Genomic DNA, 20,794 nt, shown 5'->3' with positions numbered 1-20,794 from the left:
CACTGCAACCAGTCCATATTATGATGCTAGATTCTCCTTTCGATCCACATTACCAATTTTCAATAATAAATAAAAATGTTCACGGCACAGATTTATCACGTAACACTGAAAACTCACATTTTCCCTTGTAATTGCCTGGAAGCTGACAAGCAGTGGTATTTTTCTGGACGAGCTTAACCCATTTCGAAGGTAAAATCACAATAGACAGCCCTGGCTTGTTTTGAAACTGGTGATGCGTTGTTCTTCAGCTAAAGGCAATGCTTTGAGTTGGCACATTTAACCAGTCACTATGCATCCATATTGTCGCTTCTCACCTACATGATCACAGCGACTTTTTTCAAGGTCTAGACGCTTCGTTTTATGGCTGCGAAATGCCTGACGATTACCGTTCATTTCTTGAAGCTGAATTTTGTTTTTTCGCCACTCACAAATACAACTCTCGCTCACATTGTGCTCTCTTCCTGCTGCACAGTTTCCAGTGTTCTCTACTTAGTCAACAATTTTAAGTTTTTTTAGCTGTGTATGAATGATAACAAGAACTTGTAGCCATAATCAACAAGTTAACACACGGTTAAAACTTCACCTGTAACATGCTGCTGGCGCGTCACAGACTTTACTGCAATTATTCTGCACATCCCAGTTTTTCGTCTTTAAATTCGGGAAAAAATATGTGCTGACTATTTGTGTGTATATGGTAAATCATGGCAGTGAAGTGGTTTACATGTGCTAGTCGGTTGTATTGAATCAGTGCACTAAGATGAGTCAACACAGAAACGTGTCAAAGAAAGAAAGCAGCTATCACATTTGGAAGTGCCCATGACAACACTACAAACGAAGTTGCCCACCATCAACTACAACATGTTTACGAGACGGTGTACTACTCCCAGCTCTGTAATACGGCATAAAAATAGTGGTCGGAGTATGATGTTAAATGACAGGGATTGGAAATTAGCATCACACCTCGTCAATAACAATCGGTTTGAGATGCAGCAGGATTCGCTGTTAGTGAATTCAAGTCCATCTCAACCAGTTTCTGAACAAACACTGTGAAATGAAAGGTATGCAAAAGACATCTGTATTTGGGTACATCACAGAAGGCCATTGCTCACAACAGCGCATAAAGTTGCACATCTTCAACTGGTCAACTGGGGGAGGGGAGAGAGGGTAAATATCAATCACTTACAATCAGTGGAAGAAATAACTGATGAGTTCGAAAGTATTACCAATGGTCCACCTAAAAAATGACTGTTATAGGGGAGTTAAGAACAATAGTGCACAATGGTCTAGCCGTTCCTCGTGAACCATACATTTCTGTGGTCAATGCTAAGTGGTGCTTCAAATTGTGTAAAGAGCGACATCACTGAGGAAATGAGTTATTTGAAGTGATGAATCATATTATGCCTGGTAGTAATCTGAGGGAAGAGTTTGAGTTTGCCAAATCCCTATAGAACAGAGAATATAGTGTTAGAACAGAGAATGTAGTGTTACGGTACAGGGGTGGTTTTCATAATTACGGTGCGTTCCCTATACTGCACTCAGAAAGAGCTAAATGCAGAAGAATAGGAATACATTTTGCAGTATTGTGCAATATGTACAGCAGAGGAGCAGTAGAGACGTGAGGACTGTTTGAATCATCATGAAAATGTACCCTGTCATAAAGCAGCTTCTGTGAGGCACTGGTTTGTGGACAATAGCATCCCTGAAATGGACTAGCCCGCCTGGAGTTCCAACCTGAACCCAATGGAACATCTTTGGGATGTGTTAGAACATCACTTTTACTCCAGACCCCAGTGGTCAACATCCCTAACTTGTCAGGTTTTGGCTCTTGAGGAAGAATGGGCTGTTGCTCTTCCACAGACACTGTGACATCTCATACAAAGTGCCCCCAGCAGAGTCCAAGCCATCATAAAGGCAAAGGGTGGACACACCTCACATTGACATCCACTAATAGGTGTCCAGATACTTTTTAGCGTCTGATGCATTCTTTCATAATCAACTGCTTTCGGCCAGAGAAATCTTCAGTGAAAACCCAGACGTAACATGCAAATAACTTCTCTCGAATGACCTCGTATGGCAATCCCTCGGTTGATAGAGTGAAGTTTAAGTTTTCTGCATGTAGCATTGTCAAACTTGCTACTGAGATTTTTCAATATCACGCAACACACAACAAGTAAAATATTAACTCTCGTAACAAAGAAATGAAAACCAAAATCACAGCATGCAACCGATGATCACACAGGGCAGCAAACTGTCTGAACCTTATGCTTAGTGGAAATGGGAACTGCTACGGAGACGGAGGTGAAGATTTGGCAAAAGCACGTGGCTACAGACCTGACAATGTGTTCCGTGTACCCATATCTCATTTAGTAAAAAAAAGATCAAGTATTTATGATTTAACACATGGGCCATTTGCACAGTATAATTTGCAAAAAACCTCATTTTGATATCTTGATCTGTTTATGAAATGTGACAACAGATATTACCACACAATCCCAAAATCTCTGACACACAGGGACAGAAATGGATGTATTGTGTGCGAACATCTTCAAGATATAAAAACCAATAATTCGAGAATTAAATGAAATATTGTTCTGCTCTCAATTTCAAATAAAATTCTGAAATCTTATCTACATTTCATATACATGGCAACATGCGAGCTAAAATCAACCATATGCATAGTGTACGCAGTGCATTTTTATCTCTGCAAACTCTACATTTTGTGCAACACTTTACTTAATCTGACTCCGCACAGAAACTGTGACAAACAATGAAACGAAATTCATTTCCTTATCGAACAAAGGTTTCAGACTTTAAGATGTGCAAACTCAATTTTTTTCACCAAATAGTTTTCTTAAAACTCGATAATAAGTATTTCATAGCACCTGGAATATCGTCTATCAGCACAGGTAGCAGCATTATGCAAGCAGTACAGCGACAACAACGTTATGCTCGGCAAGGTGTGCAGATAACACGTGTGTAGGAGTCAAAGCGTTAATTTGCCAAGACGTTTAAAATTAGCACAAACTTTGCTGAAGAACAAATTTCATTCTGGAAATAACAACTTACAAGGAGTGTGTCGAATTTACCCAAAAGCAACAAATACCGTATTTACTCGAATCTAAGCCGCACTTTTTTTCCGGTGTTTGCAATCCAAAAAACAGCCTGCGGCTAAGAATCAAGTGCAAATCAGAAGTTCTGAAAAATGTTGGTAGGTGCCGCCACAACTAACTTCTGTCGTCGAATATATGTAGCGCTTCGCAGGCACAAAGATAAATACTGGCACCAAAACCTCTGCATCAGTAAATAAATTTAAAAAAAGGTGGAAGACAAGCTTTTTTTCTCCACCCTGAGTTTCGAACAACGAAGTAAATACAAATTCCGTATTGTTCATATTCGAATGTAGCAGCATTTCAATGCACTACGAAAATCTGACTGGCAAGACTGTTTGGGATGTTTGTCAATATGGCCAACTCTGCGTTCTGAATATTTTCCTACCTGTGAGAAGAGATGGTTGCTAATAGGACCTTTTATGAATTGTGAATCACATGAAGTATTCTCTTCACCATAAGAATAATAAGAATATAAACATTTTGCCATGTATTCTTTCGTGTTTGCTGCTATCTCATTTAAATCCTGTCTGCCTAATAAACTACGAAAGTAGAGTGAGACAACAGCAAACACGGAAGAATATACATATCATGTCATGTTTATATTCGTATTATTCTTATGCCGAATAGTGATACAGTCAGAAATGAAGCACGGCAATTGATAAGATTTTTAAATCTAAGATGACTCTAATTTCTGTGCAGGATGTAATGTACTAAAGAGGCGTCTGCAAAGATTTTCAAACGGAGAAAAATTTTCGCTAAACTCTCGTTCAGAACATCTTCTATCATATGCAGTCTATTATTTGGTTCTTGTTTATCATTATCAAAGAAAGCAGCAGTGTAAGTAACAACAAATAGCAATAGCAGTCTCTTGCCATTGTTTCGCTAATGAGACGATTCCTCCCCCTCCCCCCCCCCCCTCTTTTTTTAATTGTAAGCGGCGGTAGCGCACACAAAAGCAAGCCTGACACAGTACAGTAATGCATTTTCAGCTTTGAGTGACGTAAACACCTATAACAAAGAGAACGGCACTTATCAGATCAAAGAAAAATAAGCAATCACTTCAAACCAGACGAAGCACGTGAAAAAGGAAGGGTACCCGTATAAATACGGACGGAGCGCCTGATGCATAGCAACGGCTGCCTGATAAAGCTTAACTGCTAAGCTTATGACTCGAACCAAACTACTAAAGCTGTATCGTCATTCATTCGACCTAAATTGTGTCTCATATTACAATAGACCAACTTTGTTTCGATTTGGAAGTGTGGTCTAAAACTTTTCTCTCCCCTTAAATTTCGAGTCTCAGATTTCAGGAGCAGCTTAGATTCGGGACAATTTTTTTTCCTCGATTTCGAGTCTCATTTTTCAGGTGTGGCTTAGATTCGAGTGCGGCTTAAATTCGAGTAAATACGGTATTCACACAGTCAAAGGCATAAACTGGAGTGGAGCACACAGCAAACAGAAATGGTTCCAAGGTATGTTGGCTATACACAACAAACAGGTGTCAACACTGCCAAAATAACGTGTCAAAAGAGAGCAGTTTCTTGACAAAAACTATCCTCTTTACAGTAGCACTATTCTGTCAAACTGTAACACTGTGAGAGAGTACCAATTTACTCTCAGAACAAATTCTGTCAGCAAATGAAAACATACTCATAAACCTGTGACTGCCTGTAAGCCTGCGGCGAACGCCCGCCGTCTTCGGCAAAGCTGTCTTCTCCACGTGAGTTGCGTGCACTCCGCCCACCGGCACCTTTCTTCTGTCGAGGGGAGGGTGACCTCAGTCCAGGAGCATCTCCGTTGCGAGCAGCGCGGCCCGGCTGGAAGTCCCACTTAGCTCTGGCGTCCTCAAAATTTCTTGAAGGCGGGGCATCCTCTTCGACCCACACGGAACGACTCATGTCACCACTGTCACCACCTTTGGACATGCGAACTTTCAGTACATGTTGAAGTTCGGGCTTGTCATCTGTGGAACAAAACCAGTCATTGCATTCAGGTTATTAGACATCAGACCTATTACAGAAACATTAGGGATTATGAAAATGACTACCAGATATATAACAGTCTCTCTAGTTATTGCTAAGGTCCACCGGTTGTACAACTCCGAGTATCGCATTACGATATTCCTGTAGGAAAATAATTACTTCTCAAACGATCGGCACAGTTTCAGAAAAGTCTACCTCTGTGAAACAAGGCTTATTTTGTTCACACACAATATCTTGCACATAGTAGATGTAAGTAATGAAAACAGGTACAGTCTGTGTTCTTCAATTTCTGAAAGATGTTCAGCACTGTACCATATTACAGACCAATACAGTAGTATGGAGTATCCTTGCAGACACACAACTGGCTCAAAGGATATTTGAGTAATAGGCAAGTATATGAGGAAAATTTCATGAAAACAATAATGCGAAAAACAACACGAAATTGGGGATTTTTAATAAAATACTGCGCAAAAAAAAAAAAAAAAAAAAAAAAAAAAAAAATCATAAAATATCGAAAAATTTGTCATATTAGCACATTAAAAAATGTTATAAATCAGAGAAAGGCTGGTTGCTGATTTTTGTAACTGCTAGTTATTGAATGTTGAAATTCCATTTTGGCATCTTATTTCCTCAAGACAGAGATCTGTCTACAATCTTAAAATGAATGATAATTTCCTGTGTAACTACAATGTGATGTCAAAATTAACACCAAAAGTTGCAAAAAAAAGAACACTGAAAGGGAGGGGGGGGGGGGGGGGACAACAAATATGATGAAAAAATTTGACCAGAAATGACGAAAAAATACATTGAATTTGCCAAAAAACAACAAATCTAGCTAAAAACACTAAATTTGATATTAAACACCAAATTTGGTAAAAAAAACATCAATTTAAGCAAACAAAACCACTGAATTTGGCAAAAAAAAAGCAACACCAATTTTGCAAAAAAAAAAAAAAAAAAAAAAAAAAAAAAAAAAAAAAAAAAAAAGGGGCAACACCAAACTTGGTAAAAATGTGACACTGAATTTGACAAAATAAGTAACACCACATTTGGCAAAAAGTAACACCACATTTGGCAAAAAGTATCACTGAATGTGGCAAAAAGTATCACTGAATGTGGCAAAAAGTATCACTGAATGTGGCAAAAAGTATCACTGAATGTGGCAAAAAGACAACAATGAATCTGGCAAAAATAGCAGCAAATCTAGAAAAAATAGCACCAAATTTAGCAAAAAATAACAGTGAATTTATAAAAGAACTGCAAAAATAATCCAAATTTTGCAGAAAATAACTGGCAAAAGAGAACACTGAAGTGGTGGTGGTGGTGGGAGGGGGGGGAGAGCTCCAAATTTCGTAAACAAATATTTCTTAATTCAGTGCAAAAACTAAACCAAAACTTTGCAAAAAATAAAATAAAGGAGAGAAAAATAACAGACAGCGAAATTGGCAAAAAAGGCACCAAATTTCATAAAAAAACAACGAAATTGGCATAAAAACCCAAAATTAGCAAAAATGAACTTGATCAAAAAATTACACCCAGTTTGGCAAAAGCAGGGACACTGAATTTACCAACAATAGTTGGCAAACATTGAATTTGGCAAAAAAAAGGCAATACCAAATTTGGTAAAAATGGTAACACCAAACCTGGCATAGAAAAACACTGGACCTGGCAAAAAATAACACCAAATTTGGCCATAAAATAAAACAATTTTTTCGTGTCCCTACTAGCAGGGCTCAGTATGTCATACTACAAAAACAAATGTGACATAGGATGTGCCCCAAAGAAATGTCATAGCAAGCAGAAGAGAGGAAGTACGCTGTCTTGCTGCATGTTAACATAACTAGCATAGGACAGGTGGTATGCCAGCGAACTATGAGCAGCATTATCACTCAATATTCACTGTGGAGCAATTCTGTTGAAATTGAATGTGCTCATTTAGTGATTTTGTTTAAGCGAGGTGTTTTATGAGAATGTGAGCAGGTGTTGGTTGTGGGGAGGAAATGATGTAGAACTTCTAGCTACTCGCTCTTAAAAGAATGGAAGAAGAAAAACAGGCTCGTGTGTTTCTTTCCAGCCTGCACATGAGATTACAGCTAAATGTTTCCTCTGACCTCCAAAAAACACTGTAAAATTCTTATAATAGATGAGAGAAATTCCACGAAAAGACAGAGATTTGACTCATTAAGGTTTTGTATGTGATTCACATTTCACAGAGGAAATTATTCATAAAAGAGAAGTTGTGACAGGGAAGATGGTAAACTAGGAGAAACTGCAGTATGTGCCAATACTTCTTCCACCTAAGAAAATGCGCAGAATGAACTGGTGCTGGAACTAGAATTGTGCGACATGAAATAAGGTGAGAACAGCCAATGCTGAAATCAATCTACTGAAAAAACAGTTCACACTCAAATGTCATGTAATTCTTCGGGAATGTAAAAGCTGTAGTGTTTTATGGTTGTGAGTCCATGGAATAGTCCACAAGGGATATCATATCAAAAACTCAATGGTTACACTTAACCCTTCTTTTCCTAACGACACTACATATACAAACTCAGAGACTCACAAAATGTTAATGAAATTTAGACACATTCTCCCTGATAAAAGTACCCCTTTTCTTCTGAAAGATCTCTCCTGTTCCTAAGAGTAACTACTGAAAGTATCTTCAGAACATTTCCACACTTGTGGAAAGAGGATTCAGTTATGTACTGACAGCATAATTTAATCATGCTCTGTCTGAATGTCATTGCGACATTGTAAGATCTCATAGTAGCAATTATACATCATCAGTGTTGTACTTCCTCAATTTTCCTATGTACCTGTAAAACTGTCAATATAATCTAGTGGAAACTTAAAAATAAATGTGACACACACACACACACACACACACGACTGCAGTTTCAGACAACTGAAACCACACCACAAACCAGGAGTGCGGTTTCAGCTGCCTGAGACTGCAGTCATGTCGTGTCGTTCTCTCTCTCTCTCTCTCTCTCTCTCTCTCTCTCTCTCTCTCTCTCTCTGTGTGTGTGTGTGTGTGTGTGTGTGTGTGTGTGTGTGTGTGTGTGTTTTCTTTTTTTTTCTACTGGTGACGAAGGCCTTACTGTTTGAAAGCTTTATTTGTCATAGTCTTTTTGTTGTGCCTATATGCGACTCACCATCTCCGCTATATGGTGAGTAGCAGCTTTCCTTTTCACATATCCATCACACAGAAAGACATCATCAGTTGCCTTCAAAATGCTGCCACAAAAAACACCCACACACAATTTGGATTGCATTAAGTGTTCAGATCACCAATGCAGAATGCTGCGAAAGTCAGACCTCCGACACTGCATAGACTTCCATGTGGATGACATAGTTCATAGTTATAGGCATCCCTGGCGTACAGAAACAACTAAAAGAGTTGGGGGGGGGGAGTCACAAAGTCTGGATGGAATCCCAGTTTGGTTTTACAAAGAGTACTCTACGGCATTGGCCCCTTATTCAGCATGCATTTACTGTGAATATCTCACCCAGTGAAAAGTCCCATGTGGCTGGAAAAAAGCACAGGTGACTCCTGTATATAAGAAGTCTAAAAGAACGGAGCTGATAAAAAATTTACAGACCCATATCCTTAACATTGGTTTGCTGCAGAATTCTTGAAAAAATTCTTAGTTCAAATACAATAAATTTCCTTGAAACCAAAAAGCATCTGTCCACAAATAAGAACAGTTTTAGAATGCGTAGCTTGTGCGAAACTCAGCTTGTCCTTTTCTGAAAATATGCTGTGGACTATGGATGAAGGTCAACAGGTAGATCCAATGTACTGAAAGGTATAATCACTGAGTGCCTGTAGGAGGATGTAAGATGACTTGGACAAAATTTCTAATTGGTGTGATGAATCACAGCTAGCTGTAAATTAATAAAAATGTAAATTAATGGCGATAAGTGTGATAAACAAATCCATAATGTTTGGATACAGCATTAGTAGTGTCTTGCCTAACAAAGTCGCATGGTTTAAATGTCTAAGTGTAACACCGCAAAGCAGTATGAAATGGAATGAGCATGTGAGAATTGTGGAAGTGAAGGCAAATGGTTTGAAATTGGTTTATTGGCAAAATTTTAGGAAAGTAATGTGAGGGTTCACCTATAAAGGAGACCGCATATCAGATGCTAGTGCGACCTACTCTCGAGTATTGCTCAAGTGTTTGTGATCTGCACCAGATCAAAGGAAGACATCGAAGCAATTCAGAGGCAGGCTGCTAAATTTGTTACTGTTAGGTCTGAACAACAAGCAAGCGTTACAGAGACGCTTTGGGAACTTGAATGGGAACTCCTGGAGGGAAAGTGACATTCTTTTCAAGGAACACTACTGTGAAAATTTAGAGAACTGGCATTTGAAGCTTACCGCAGAACAATTCTACGGCTGCCAACACACATTTTGCAGAACGATCACGAAGATAAGATATAGAAAAGTTTTTCCCTCACTCTATTTGTGAGTGGAACAGGAAAGGAAATGACTAATCTTGCTAAAGGATAATTTGTTCCATGCTCCATAAGGTGGCTTGCAGAGCACATTTGTAGATGAAGATTTAGATGTAGATCATGTGATTAACATTGTTCTAAACTGGTCTTCCACTGCATTAAATGCCCGAGTTTCTTGGACAACAAATTCGGGGGGAGTTCAAGTCTTCAAAAAGGTCAAAGTGTGACTGGGAAACTATCGAAACCAACAAGGTTGCAGTTTAATCTTTAGTAAGGATTATTTGGAAGTGTTGCATTAACAATTATGAAGGAAACATATAAGCTACTAATGATTCTCCATGGGCATAAGGAGGGTGACAGAGAATGAGCGTCTGGGAGGTGCAGAGATCCACTTCAAAAAATGGACATGACTGACATTCAAGAAATGTTAAAAAATAAACCATTAACTTGCACAGTGAACACCAAATGAAAAATGGTGCACCACAGTGATCACAAATGTTGACACGATCAAGATCAAAGGCAAACTCCTTGGGAGTTACAAACTGGGCAGGATGTTCAGCTAGGAATCTACTCTTAAAGAATGCTGAATCATATTGGTGTAAAGAGGTGAGGAGAACTAATGGAATGAAACCAAATGTGAAACAGTCTGTCATGGAGCTTACCATGAAGCTAGCTATCCTTTACAGTGTAGCTGCAGATAGTGCAACTGTATCGTTTTATAGGTATGGTGAAACAACAATATGAGGCTGAATTTGTCCAGTGGTTCCAGGCAGTATGAACTGAGAAGTCACACAATTTTCAGGAGAGATAGTTTGCACTAAAGGAGTATGACTTCATATGCAGACCAGGAATCAAGCAAAAGAAGTTATTTTAACCAGACATTGACCAAAAGCAGTGCTCATACTACAATTCCAGTTCTCTTACACTAATTTTCCCACTCTTGCTTGCTGCGATGTAAATGTTCTCTGGTGTCCATGCAAGATCACACACACAAGAAAGAATCATAGGGGGCAGATCACCTCCAACTTCTTGCAGCACAATACATCACTTTCCAGATAATTTACCATCCAGATTAACAGTCAGCATAATCGTATAATAATGTGTTAAGACACTGATCGTAGTCGATTTTGATACAACTCTCCTAGTATCTCTAATTTCTGCAGTTCCTTTTGTATGCATTTCCTCTTCAAATCTGGAATGGCTGGAGTTGAAAACAAATTCCTTACAGAATGATGGGCTAAGTTTGTTTATCTCATCTACAAATTTTCGGGCCAATTCTGCAGTTTGCTGACTATCATGAAGTTAACGCTTTGTTTGAAACTTCATTAACTTGTGCCTTCCAATTCTGTAGCACTGTTTGAAGTTATGCAACCACCCACTGCTTCCCTTGGAATAACTGTAATCTATGTTGCAAACAATTTGATGCGCATAATGTGGTAGGTCACTATCGTGCACATCCTGTAAATTGTATCTAGGATCCTTGAAATGCACAAACACCAGTCAAAATCTGTTCATAATTTTTTTTAACTATGCTGCAGATGATCTACCACATATGTAATTATGTTTAGCACCCGCTCCTTAGGCAACCATTGTCCTTTACCATGTTTCACTGGAGAAGGGATTTGTGGCTTCCTGCCCGACAAGTATCACGATTACATGGCTCGACACCTGGTTCAATATCACTTTCACTTGTTAAGCACATATTGTCATCATTGTACTCCTCATGCATACCCACACAATCAAGCGTATACAACACCACACATTCCACTTACACATCTTGCAGAGGCGCTACTTATTTCTCACTCTGCAAAATTCCTTGGGTTCCTTTCTGATGAAATGTCAACTTTGGCAACTGTAGCTGTAGATATAATGCAGTGTTTGCTACGTTTATCATAGCCATTCCTCTGCTTCGTATCGACACCACTACCACTGTTGCGAGTTACTTGTCTACTAAGCAGTTCAACTATGCTCTGTAGCCTCATGGTGTGCTCACCATAGGATACCCCAGTCCCACCTCCTGTCGCCATTAGCAGTCAATGTTGTGGCTGCATGGTAGACAATTATGGCATGTTGAATGTCATAAATGTCACTGGCCTTGAGCGACTCACATTGGAGAGGTTTCTTCTAAGTGGCAACTGATCGTCCCTGGGGTAATTTTATGAAACCTACACATTTCTTTAGGTAAACTTACGTCCGTGCACGAAAGGATGAGCTGCGCATTGCAACTGCCGTAGTAATATGTGCTCACCTGAATCACAAGCCAAGCAACTATCTCATGTTGGAACCAGTGAGCTAGGGGAGTCAGCAGACTTTCTCCTTCTACTTACTACGGAAATGTATTAGGACCAATAATGTCCTAAAATATACACTAACTATTTATCAGGTAGAACACCAGCACTATCGGTTTGTTCCAAGACAATGCTGTTGTCTACAGCAAATCACTGTTGTTGTTGATCACAAACTAACTAGAAAAAATTGAACTTCTCATAATGTATAGCAGTTCTCTTTAAATGGAAAGAAATGCCCACAACAAAGATAAAGAACAGAATAGTATCCAACATGACATCCTGAGAGCCACGTCTTGACTTCAAAAAAGCACCCGAAACTCAATACTACACCAATGCTTATTAATGAAAGTACAACCGCATACAGCATGAAGCGAAATTTATGACTGGATTCAGGATTTCTTAGTAGAGAGGACATAACGTATCTTGAATGGAGAGTCAGTCACAGGTGTAGAAGTAACTTCCGATTTTTAGCAGGGACTGTCAATGCTCATGTTGTGCATTACTGTCCTGGCAGACAAAGTGAAATCAGATGCCAGGATTGCAGATTATAGGAACAAAGTGAGTCCCTTCAGACTGGGTCAAACATCTGAATGCCTCACAAAAGTTAAAACAATGCCAACAATAGGACTAGAAATTATTACGTTAAAATTGAAAAACAAGGATTCTTCAGGTTGGAATGGAATACCCACAATAGTTCTTAAATTTGTATGTAAAATAACAGAAGACCCACTGCCTACAATGGATGTTACCCAAAGGTGATAAAAGTATGTAGAAATAAAACCGCTGTTCAAAAAAAGGGTCACATGAGAGGATACGCTAATTTATCATCCCACCTATCTTCTTCCAGTCCTGTCAAAAATATTCAAGGAGCTGCCGCCATCCAGATTCGAAGTTTTATTGAGAAACGTGAGATTATTTTGAAAAAGAAATTTGGCTTCCAGAGTGGAAAACGCTCTGTAGACGTAATTAACAAGTTTGTTGACAAGATTAGCACATCATTAGGCAATAAGTCTCGCAGTGGTCTTTCGCGAGTTCACAAAAGCCTCTAACCAGTGACAGCTGTTGTGTAAGAGCACAAGAGCATGTACAGGTACACACCCTAACTTTTGATACCTCGAGGATTTATTGGTTATTTTTCCTTTGAATGCTGTTAAACATAATGCAGATGTGGTAATCTGAAACATACGGCACTAACGCTACTGCGCTATGCTACATTGCTCCTCTAGACTCTGTGAAACCTGGCATCAGGGTCACGAGCACACCTTCAGTTGTGCATGTTTTAAGGAGCTTATGGGCCAAACACATATGGGTTTGATAAACAACATGCACTGCTAGCCCTTACTGCTGAACTACAAGTTTACATCAATCGTCAATGCCTCCAGGTGGCAGCACACTGCAGCAGACATTTATCCCCATTCGCTTGATATAAATACCACTAGACGGTAGCACATTTCTCAGATATGTCAGTTCACTCACTATACAGTAAAATTAGATTAGACATCAGTATATGTTACAGTTATACTGATAAAAAAATTTATTTTGTGGGATTCTGAAGGAGATACAGTGTATTAAGCTTTGGATTTTATCCCTTTCAGACCCAATACGCACAATTGTGTGGGTGCGGTTTACTTGCGTTGCAGCATCATATTATTCCGCTATGCAGTTGAGTCCCAAGTCACACGAGTGTGCAGGAATCACAGTTTTGTATACAACTCCATTTATATTGATACCTCGTTACAGATGCGAGATATTGTGTCTTAATCTTTGGTAATTTTCAAGATGGCGGGTCGGAAGCATGTCTGTCGAGGTAAATGTTTATTGTGCTTTACTTATTGCATTTTGACATTTGGAAAAATGTGTTTGAGATTCCAAAAGGTGTACAGAAATAAATAAAAATATGTCTGCACAATTATTTGAATACTTTCATAGCTACAATGACTGTAACATCCACACACACAATTGTGCGTGTTTGGACTATTTTACCAGCATATGGTCGTTTTCAGTCGATGTTTGTGGTTACGATTCGGAACAGATTACGGAATAGATATGTCATTTTACTATTGTATTTACGCATTATTTTCACAGTTCGTTTGTTTGTTTCGTTTTAGGGCTTACTGACGAGGAAATTCTAGCCATATTAGATGACTCTGAAGTGGAAGTCTTCAGTAGTGATGACAAATTGTTAGATACAACTTGGACACTTCCAACAATCAAACCTAGACTTGGAGAAAGCTCTGAATCTTCTAACGAGGAGGAAAATTGTAACAATGCTTCTGCAACAATATTACCAGTTGCTCCAGAAGTTCAGGACAATTTTCCCAGTCAACACAGTAGAAAGAATTCTAAAAAAAAACAGTGGAAACACATCGTCGTTTTTCCACTTGGGGAAAAAGACCATTCACCTCCAAAATTTTTGCTCACTCAGAGTGTGAGGTAGGACAGGAAATCAAAACTCAAATGAGCTATTTCAGCGAGTACTAACCCAGAAGATGTTTTTTCAGTTAGCATCTGCCTGCACTAACAGTTATCACTTTTCGAAGAAAGGGAAGTTGCTTCGTACAAATCCTCAAGAGATAAAAAAGCTGTATGGCATGCATGTACTTACGGGATGCATTAGATATCCTCGTACACGTATGTACTGGCAGAAGTCATTGCGTATGCCAACTATTGCAGATTGTATGCCTAGAGACAGGTTCTTCACGCTCAGAACAGCACTGCATGTTGTGGACACTAACAACATTCCACACGAATCAGAAACTAATAGATTGTGGAAAGTACAACTTGCAATTAATGTTGTACGCAGTGCTTGTTTGAGACTTCCACGCCCCTCTGAAAATGATTATTCCATTGATGAGCAAATGGTACCATTTACTGGACGCTGCACATTGTCTCAGTATGTTCCAAACAAACCGCACCCTTTGGGAATTAAAAACTTTGTTTTGGCAACAACGAAAGGTTTAGTACTTGATTTTGAACTTTATCAAGGTAAATCAACTCCTCTGCCAGATATTGGCCTTGGTCTTGGGCCATATGTAATACTTCACCTTGCTCAAACATTACCTCAAGGTGCAAGACTATTTTTTGAGAGATATTTTACAGCTTTGCCATTATTGCAACAGTTACTTGACCTAGGGCTGGCAGGAACAGGAACCATAATGAAAAACAGAGTGAAACCAGTTCACCTGACAGAAGAAAAAAGACTGAAGAGAAGAGATATGGAAGAATTTGCAGGGACGATGATAAAATAGTCTTTGTCCAGTAGAAAGATTCAAAAGCTGTGACCCTTGCCTCTACTTGTACAGGATGTGAACCTGTAAGCAATGTTGAGAGATGGAGTAAACCAGAAAAGAAGTACATCTTAGTGCCATGTCCTGCAGTCATAGTGAAGTACAACCTGTGTATGGGAGGAGTGGACCACTGCGATCAAATGATGGAGACCTACAGGACTTTCTTGAAGACAAAAAAGTGGACTTTAAAAGTTTTGATTCATTTACTTGATTTGGCTTGCATCAATTCCTGGTTACAATACAAAGTTGAATGCACAGCCAACAAAGTTGAATGCACAGCCAACAAAGTACAAAAGAAAAACACCTTAGATCTTCTTGGATTCCGACAAGTGATTGGGGAAGCGCTAATTTCTTCTTCTTCAGGGCAGGAAAATGAAAGTGAATCCGATGAAGAGCCACCAAATAAGACGTACAAACCAGCAAACACACCATGTGATGAGAAGTGGCTAAACGGATATCATCACTGGCCAACTGTTGATGATTTGCCTTCAGCTCGTTGCTGCAGGCAAAAAAATTGCAAGAAGAGGACGAAAACAAGATGTCTCAAGTGTAATATTTATTTGTGTTTGTCAAAAGACAGTAATTGCTTTCGTGAATATCAATGCAAGAAATGACATAAATATGTAAGATAATCCTGACCCACACAATTGTGTGGGTTCAAAATTTGTATCAAAACTAAAAAATAAAATTTTCTAAGCAACTGGTCCACAATTCTATATATATATTTTTTAATTACAAAAATGTATTCATTTCAAAATTTTCATTTCAAGTTTGGGTGGGGGTCTGAAAGGGTTATTGTACAGTGATCCGTTTGAGGTGCTGAAAACCACTAAGCACATCATCGTCAACTGTGAGACTACAGCATTTATTCATGCTTCTGAAATCTGTTGATCTTATGGTGGATCAGGTTTATCTGTACTATAGGCCAATATTCTACACCTATATGAAAATTCACAAAAAGCTGTCTCACTGGTTTCTCTGATACTCACTTAAATGTTGGGTCGAAGATGGTGTGCTTTTGGCTCTCGTGGTTCTCGGCACCTCAATTGTATTCTAGTCCAATGACCTCGTTGGTAGATAGTACTACTTGAATTTAAATAGTACTATGTGAATTTAATCATTTCCAAAAATGGTAGTTTGTGTTTGGAGCTGGTTGTTTAGTGGGCAGGAATCAGCTTTCCTGTGCAGTGTCAACATGAACTTTGTTGAATTTGTTTTACGTGCTAAAATAAAAAAAAAACTGCCAGGAAAAGTTAGTCGCAAAGGAACTAGGGTCTCCCAGAGCAGATCTGTTGTCTGCAAAAGTGATGAAACCAAATAAGTATGACTATATATGGGCATTTAACAAAGAATTGTATAATAAGCATAAGCTGTTGTGTGGATGCAATGTAAGAATGTCAGATTTTCAGCACAGAAGTTAATTTGTTATCTAACACACGTATTAGGGATCTTGTACATTTGTCAGAAAAAAACAAATAAATAAATGAATAGAAACTTCCACTTAACAGAGAGGAGTGAGAGCTTAAATGTTAATTTGTTCTTGCCATAAACTCTACTTAATTTTTAACAAAACAACAAAATTCCACAAAAACAATTATTTCTTTTTTCAGATAAGTTATGCTTATTATTATTATTATTATTATTATTATTATTATTGACAGCAGCTGAAGTTGTATAAATATGTTGATAAGCATAACTGTTTTACAGCAGAAACTGTTGTACAGCAGACGCTATTAATTTCACACTTTCATATTTATCTGAATTTAAAAATTTGTGAACAGCCAGAATGTATACATATGAGTTGCCACTGCCTCTGACTCAATTTTATGCACTTCTTATCTATGAACTTGACGGCTATGGAATTTGGATAGTGTTTCACAAAGGATTACCTCATATCTGTGCAACTGAAAACAAAGATTGACTGTCTCTGCAAATGCAGCAAACTATTCTTCCAAATGGAAGACAGAAACACCTGGGGCCGACTGCACCAACGCTGATTAAAAAGCAAGATAACTGACAATCCTGTAAATGCAGTTAAAGCTTAATCATGATTAAGTTGTCTCTGCACAGTACTAATGTTAAATACTGATTAACAAAACAAGTTTAGCTAACTGGGAGTTTGACCACAGTTACATCGATTAATTACAATATTGTAAACTCCTTGCTGTGTTTTACTTATGCAAGCTTTTCATATTGTTTACAAAAAGTGGGTATTGTGACTGTGCCATGGAGACCAAAATGAGAACAACAAATTTTTCAAAAACTGAACTTGACATCATTCTGGAGTTGGTTGGCTTCCACGTAGCAACATTAGAGTGTAAAAAAAAAACTGACGGTTCCAACTGTCAGAGACAAACTGGATGCCTGGGTAAATATAATGATAAAGTTCAATTCCACTGTAGGTACTAAAAAATTTTATTTGATTTATGAATTGATAAATTTCTATAAGTAATGTAAATGAAAACACTATTTCTCATGGTGCTCAGATTAACATTGCACTAACAAGTCAAGATACACAGAACGCAAAGACAGGTTAAAGTGTACTTACAGTGTCAGCGGCACTTTTGTATGTGCTCATGTTGGCAACCAACAACATTAATTATTAATTTTATGAGCAACAAAAAACTATTTGCCTAACTTTGGTTGGGTTTTACAAAGAATATCGACACCAATTCCTAGCATTCAATGGTCGTTGTCAGCATGAGCAGCCATGCAAATTCCACAGACACCATCAGTAAGAATGCCTGTGATATATATGAGACAAAACTGCTGGAAATAGTTGGGGTCATCACTGAAGCCCCTTGAAAACCCATTTGATTCGGACTCACGATACAATGTCATAATGGATTTTAATGTAGATGTGGTTGAAAAAGCAGCAGTTGAGGATGTCACAGCAGTACCCATCTTCACGGTACTGTAATTAACCCTCAAGGATCGGAAAATGTAATTCCACTTGAGATACTTGGATACCCCACAGAACCCCCCTCCCCGAAGAGTCAGCAAGTGCATCAACACCATCTAGATAGAACTGGTGAAGAAAACCCTAGGCAACGACTTCATCTTCAGTGAACAGTGTGTTGTGGAAGAGGGTTGAAGTACTCCAGCAACAACTGCAAATGATGAGAGCTGAGCACCTTAAAGAAATGAGGATAAAAAATTTTGAAATATTGGCACTCGGACAGAAAGTTAAATAATGGTAAAAGAAAAGTACAAATATTTAATTTTTTTATTTTGTCACTTCCATATCATCTTCATTTTTGAGTTACGTAATAATTTAATTGTATTATAAATCCTACATCATTATAAATAAATTTATTGATTCTGAAAATTTTATGTTCGCATTCAGCAACTACTTCAACATTTTGTTATTCGTACACAATAATAATATAATATAAAACTAATTAGTGTATAACTGCTCGCCCTGGCAAGGTTTCATCACGATATATTTGTTGATCGGGAAGCATTGACTCCTTATCTTTGATGTTCATCCCTCTCTTACTATGTTCACAGCCTCAGTAATCATGTAATTTTTGGATCTTCTGGTGGCTCTTCCTTGGTCATGCTCCTTACAATATTATCTAAGACAGTCATAGTCACTATACCAGATGTAGAAGTATGACCCTGGAATTTCCCTATAGGTGTCGCTACCAGTCAGTGTACATTCCGTGAGACCGTGTCTGCAGCACCATCTGCTTCTTGTAACGGCTGACAACGAATGTCAATACACAGTAGTCCAAGTTCAAACCTGTAAACACGCCAAGTTTTGTGCCTACGAACTACGATTTATGGACAGCATTGGTTTTCTGGTATCATTTGAAGGAAACTGCTGCAGAATCGCATCGAATGCTTGTCAAAGCTTTCACGAACAAGCTCTAGCGAAAACTGTTTTGAATGGTTCAAAAAATTCAAAAGTGGTGATTTTGATGTGAGAAACGACGAATGTAGGAAACCACTAAAAAAGTTTGAAGACAACAAATTGCAGGCCATATTGAATGAAGATGACACTCAAAGTGAACAGGAACTCATGGAAAACTGAATCTGACGCACAAAGCTGTTTCTCTTCGGTTGAAAGCTATGAGAGAAAGTTGCAGAAAGTGGGAAAATGGGTTCCGCATGAACTAAAGAAAGACAGCAAGCAAATCTAAAGACCACTTGCGAAATGCTGCTCGCCAGATACAAAAGAAAAGCCATTTTTCCATTAAATAGCGACAGAAGATGAAAAATGGATGTATTTGAGAATTCTAAGTGTTGTAAATCATGGGTGAATCCAGGCAAACCATCAACATCCACTGCAAGATGAAATCACTTTGGAAAGAAGACAATGCTCTGTGTTTGGTGGGATCCAAAGGGTATTATCTATTATGAGCTGGTGAAACTGTTAACACTGATTGCTACTAACAGCAAATGATGGATTTAAATCGAGCATTACACGAAAAAATGACCAGAATATGGAGAAAGGCAACACAAAGGCATATTGATCCATGTCCATGTCCCATCACACACAACAAAACAGGTCAGGGAAATGATCAAGGCGTTCAGTTGGGAAATACTACAGTATGCGGCTTATGCTCCCAACTTGGCTCTGTTCGATTATCATCTATTTGCATCACTGGGACACGCTCTCACTGAATAATGCTTCAATTGTGTGAAAATGTATGAAAATGGATCGCTGACTCGCTTCAAAAGAAGAACTTTTTTTTTTATTTTGAGTGGCATTCATAGCCTGCCAGAGAGGTTGGAGAAATGTATAAGTAGCAATGTAGATTATTTTGAATAAAATATTGTTTATCAGATTCAAATACCAGACGTATAATTATTGCAACCAATTTCTGGTTTCATACTTCTATACCCAGTAATTGCTGTTCTGTTTGTGGATTATACCTCATTCCCATGGATAAAATGGGGAATCTCGTCTTCCACAAACCATGCTGTTGCTGCACAGTGTTCCTTGTTGCAACATGAGATCTGCTGTATCGGCGTTCTGTTTCACTTTGCAAATTTGAAAGTGGTGTCGATAGGTATGGTCAGTATGCGCAGCCACTATGTCCTAGTAAGTGAGCTACTGGTATTTCCCCACTTTCAAAATGGGTTCTGCAAGTGCAGGTACGAGATATTGTACTGTCGTGCACAGAACCAGGCCACTGACACACAATATCCCGTATTAATAGACTGATCTATGATGGTTTGGCATTCAAATGAAAAATAGGATTTTCTATTAAGGAAAAGCTCCACATTATGTCCCCCAGGAGACTGAATCCTTATGTAAGTACAATTCACTGTACCTATGATTCCAGGAAATCCAGCCAGTAGCCTGAAACCATCCATCACGGAGCGTAATTCAGTGCAAGATGGAAACTTTATGTATTGAGGAGACATAGCATCAGCATTACCGATACTTCCTAATAAACCTTTGACATGTTGTACGTACATTAGCACTGTCACCAACTACTATGTCAAATGCACCAGTTGCATATGCCCGTAATGTCATTAAAAATCTGTTCTTGGGTGGGACAGGGTTATTTCAATAAGTAGAAAATTCTAACTTATTGTAGTTATGGCTTAATAACCACCACACAGTTTCTTTTGAAAGACAAAATCTCTCCTCAAATTTCCTGTCTCCATAGTCTTCGAAAGGATTTCCCCTTTCCGCACGTACACCACTACAG

At 38.5% G+C, this 20,794-nt stretch overlaps 1 protein-coding gene across 5 annotated transcripts in view; it reads right to left on the bottom strand.

The window, feature by feature from the left end:
- Window positions 1-20,794, bottom strand: part of LOC126424964 (zinc finger matrin-type protein CG9776-like) — a 278,906-nt gene that overhangs the window by 226,455 nt on the left and 31,657 nt on the right. For 3 of the 5 annotated variants that reach the window (XM_050087838.1, XM_050087837.1, XM_050087840.1), the window contains one exon: window positions 4,761-5,073. In XM_050087838.1, coding sequence (XP_049943795.1) covers window positions 4,761-5,073 — 313 coding nt within the window. The remainder of the gene's footprint in view (window positions 1-4,760; window positions 5,074-20,794) is intronic. The other 2 variants (XM_050087839.1, XM_050087841.1) reach the window with 1 other exon arrangement.

Source organism: Schistocerca serialis, chromosome 10, assembly GCF_023864345.2.
Source record: "Schistocerca serialis cubense isolate TAMUIC-IGC-003099 chromosome 10, iqSchSeri2.2, whole genome shotgun sequence".
Classification (NCBI taxonomy): Eukaryota; Metazoa; Arthropoda; class Insecta; order Orthoptera; family Acrididae; genus Schistocerca; species Schistocerca serialis.
Note: the sequence above shows the minus strand (reverse complement) of the source record. Positions and strands in the feature narration are given on the sequence as shown.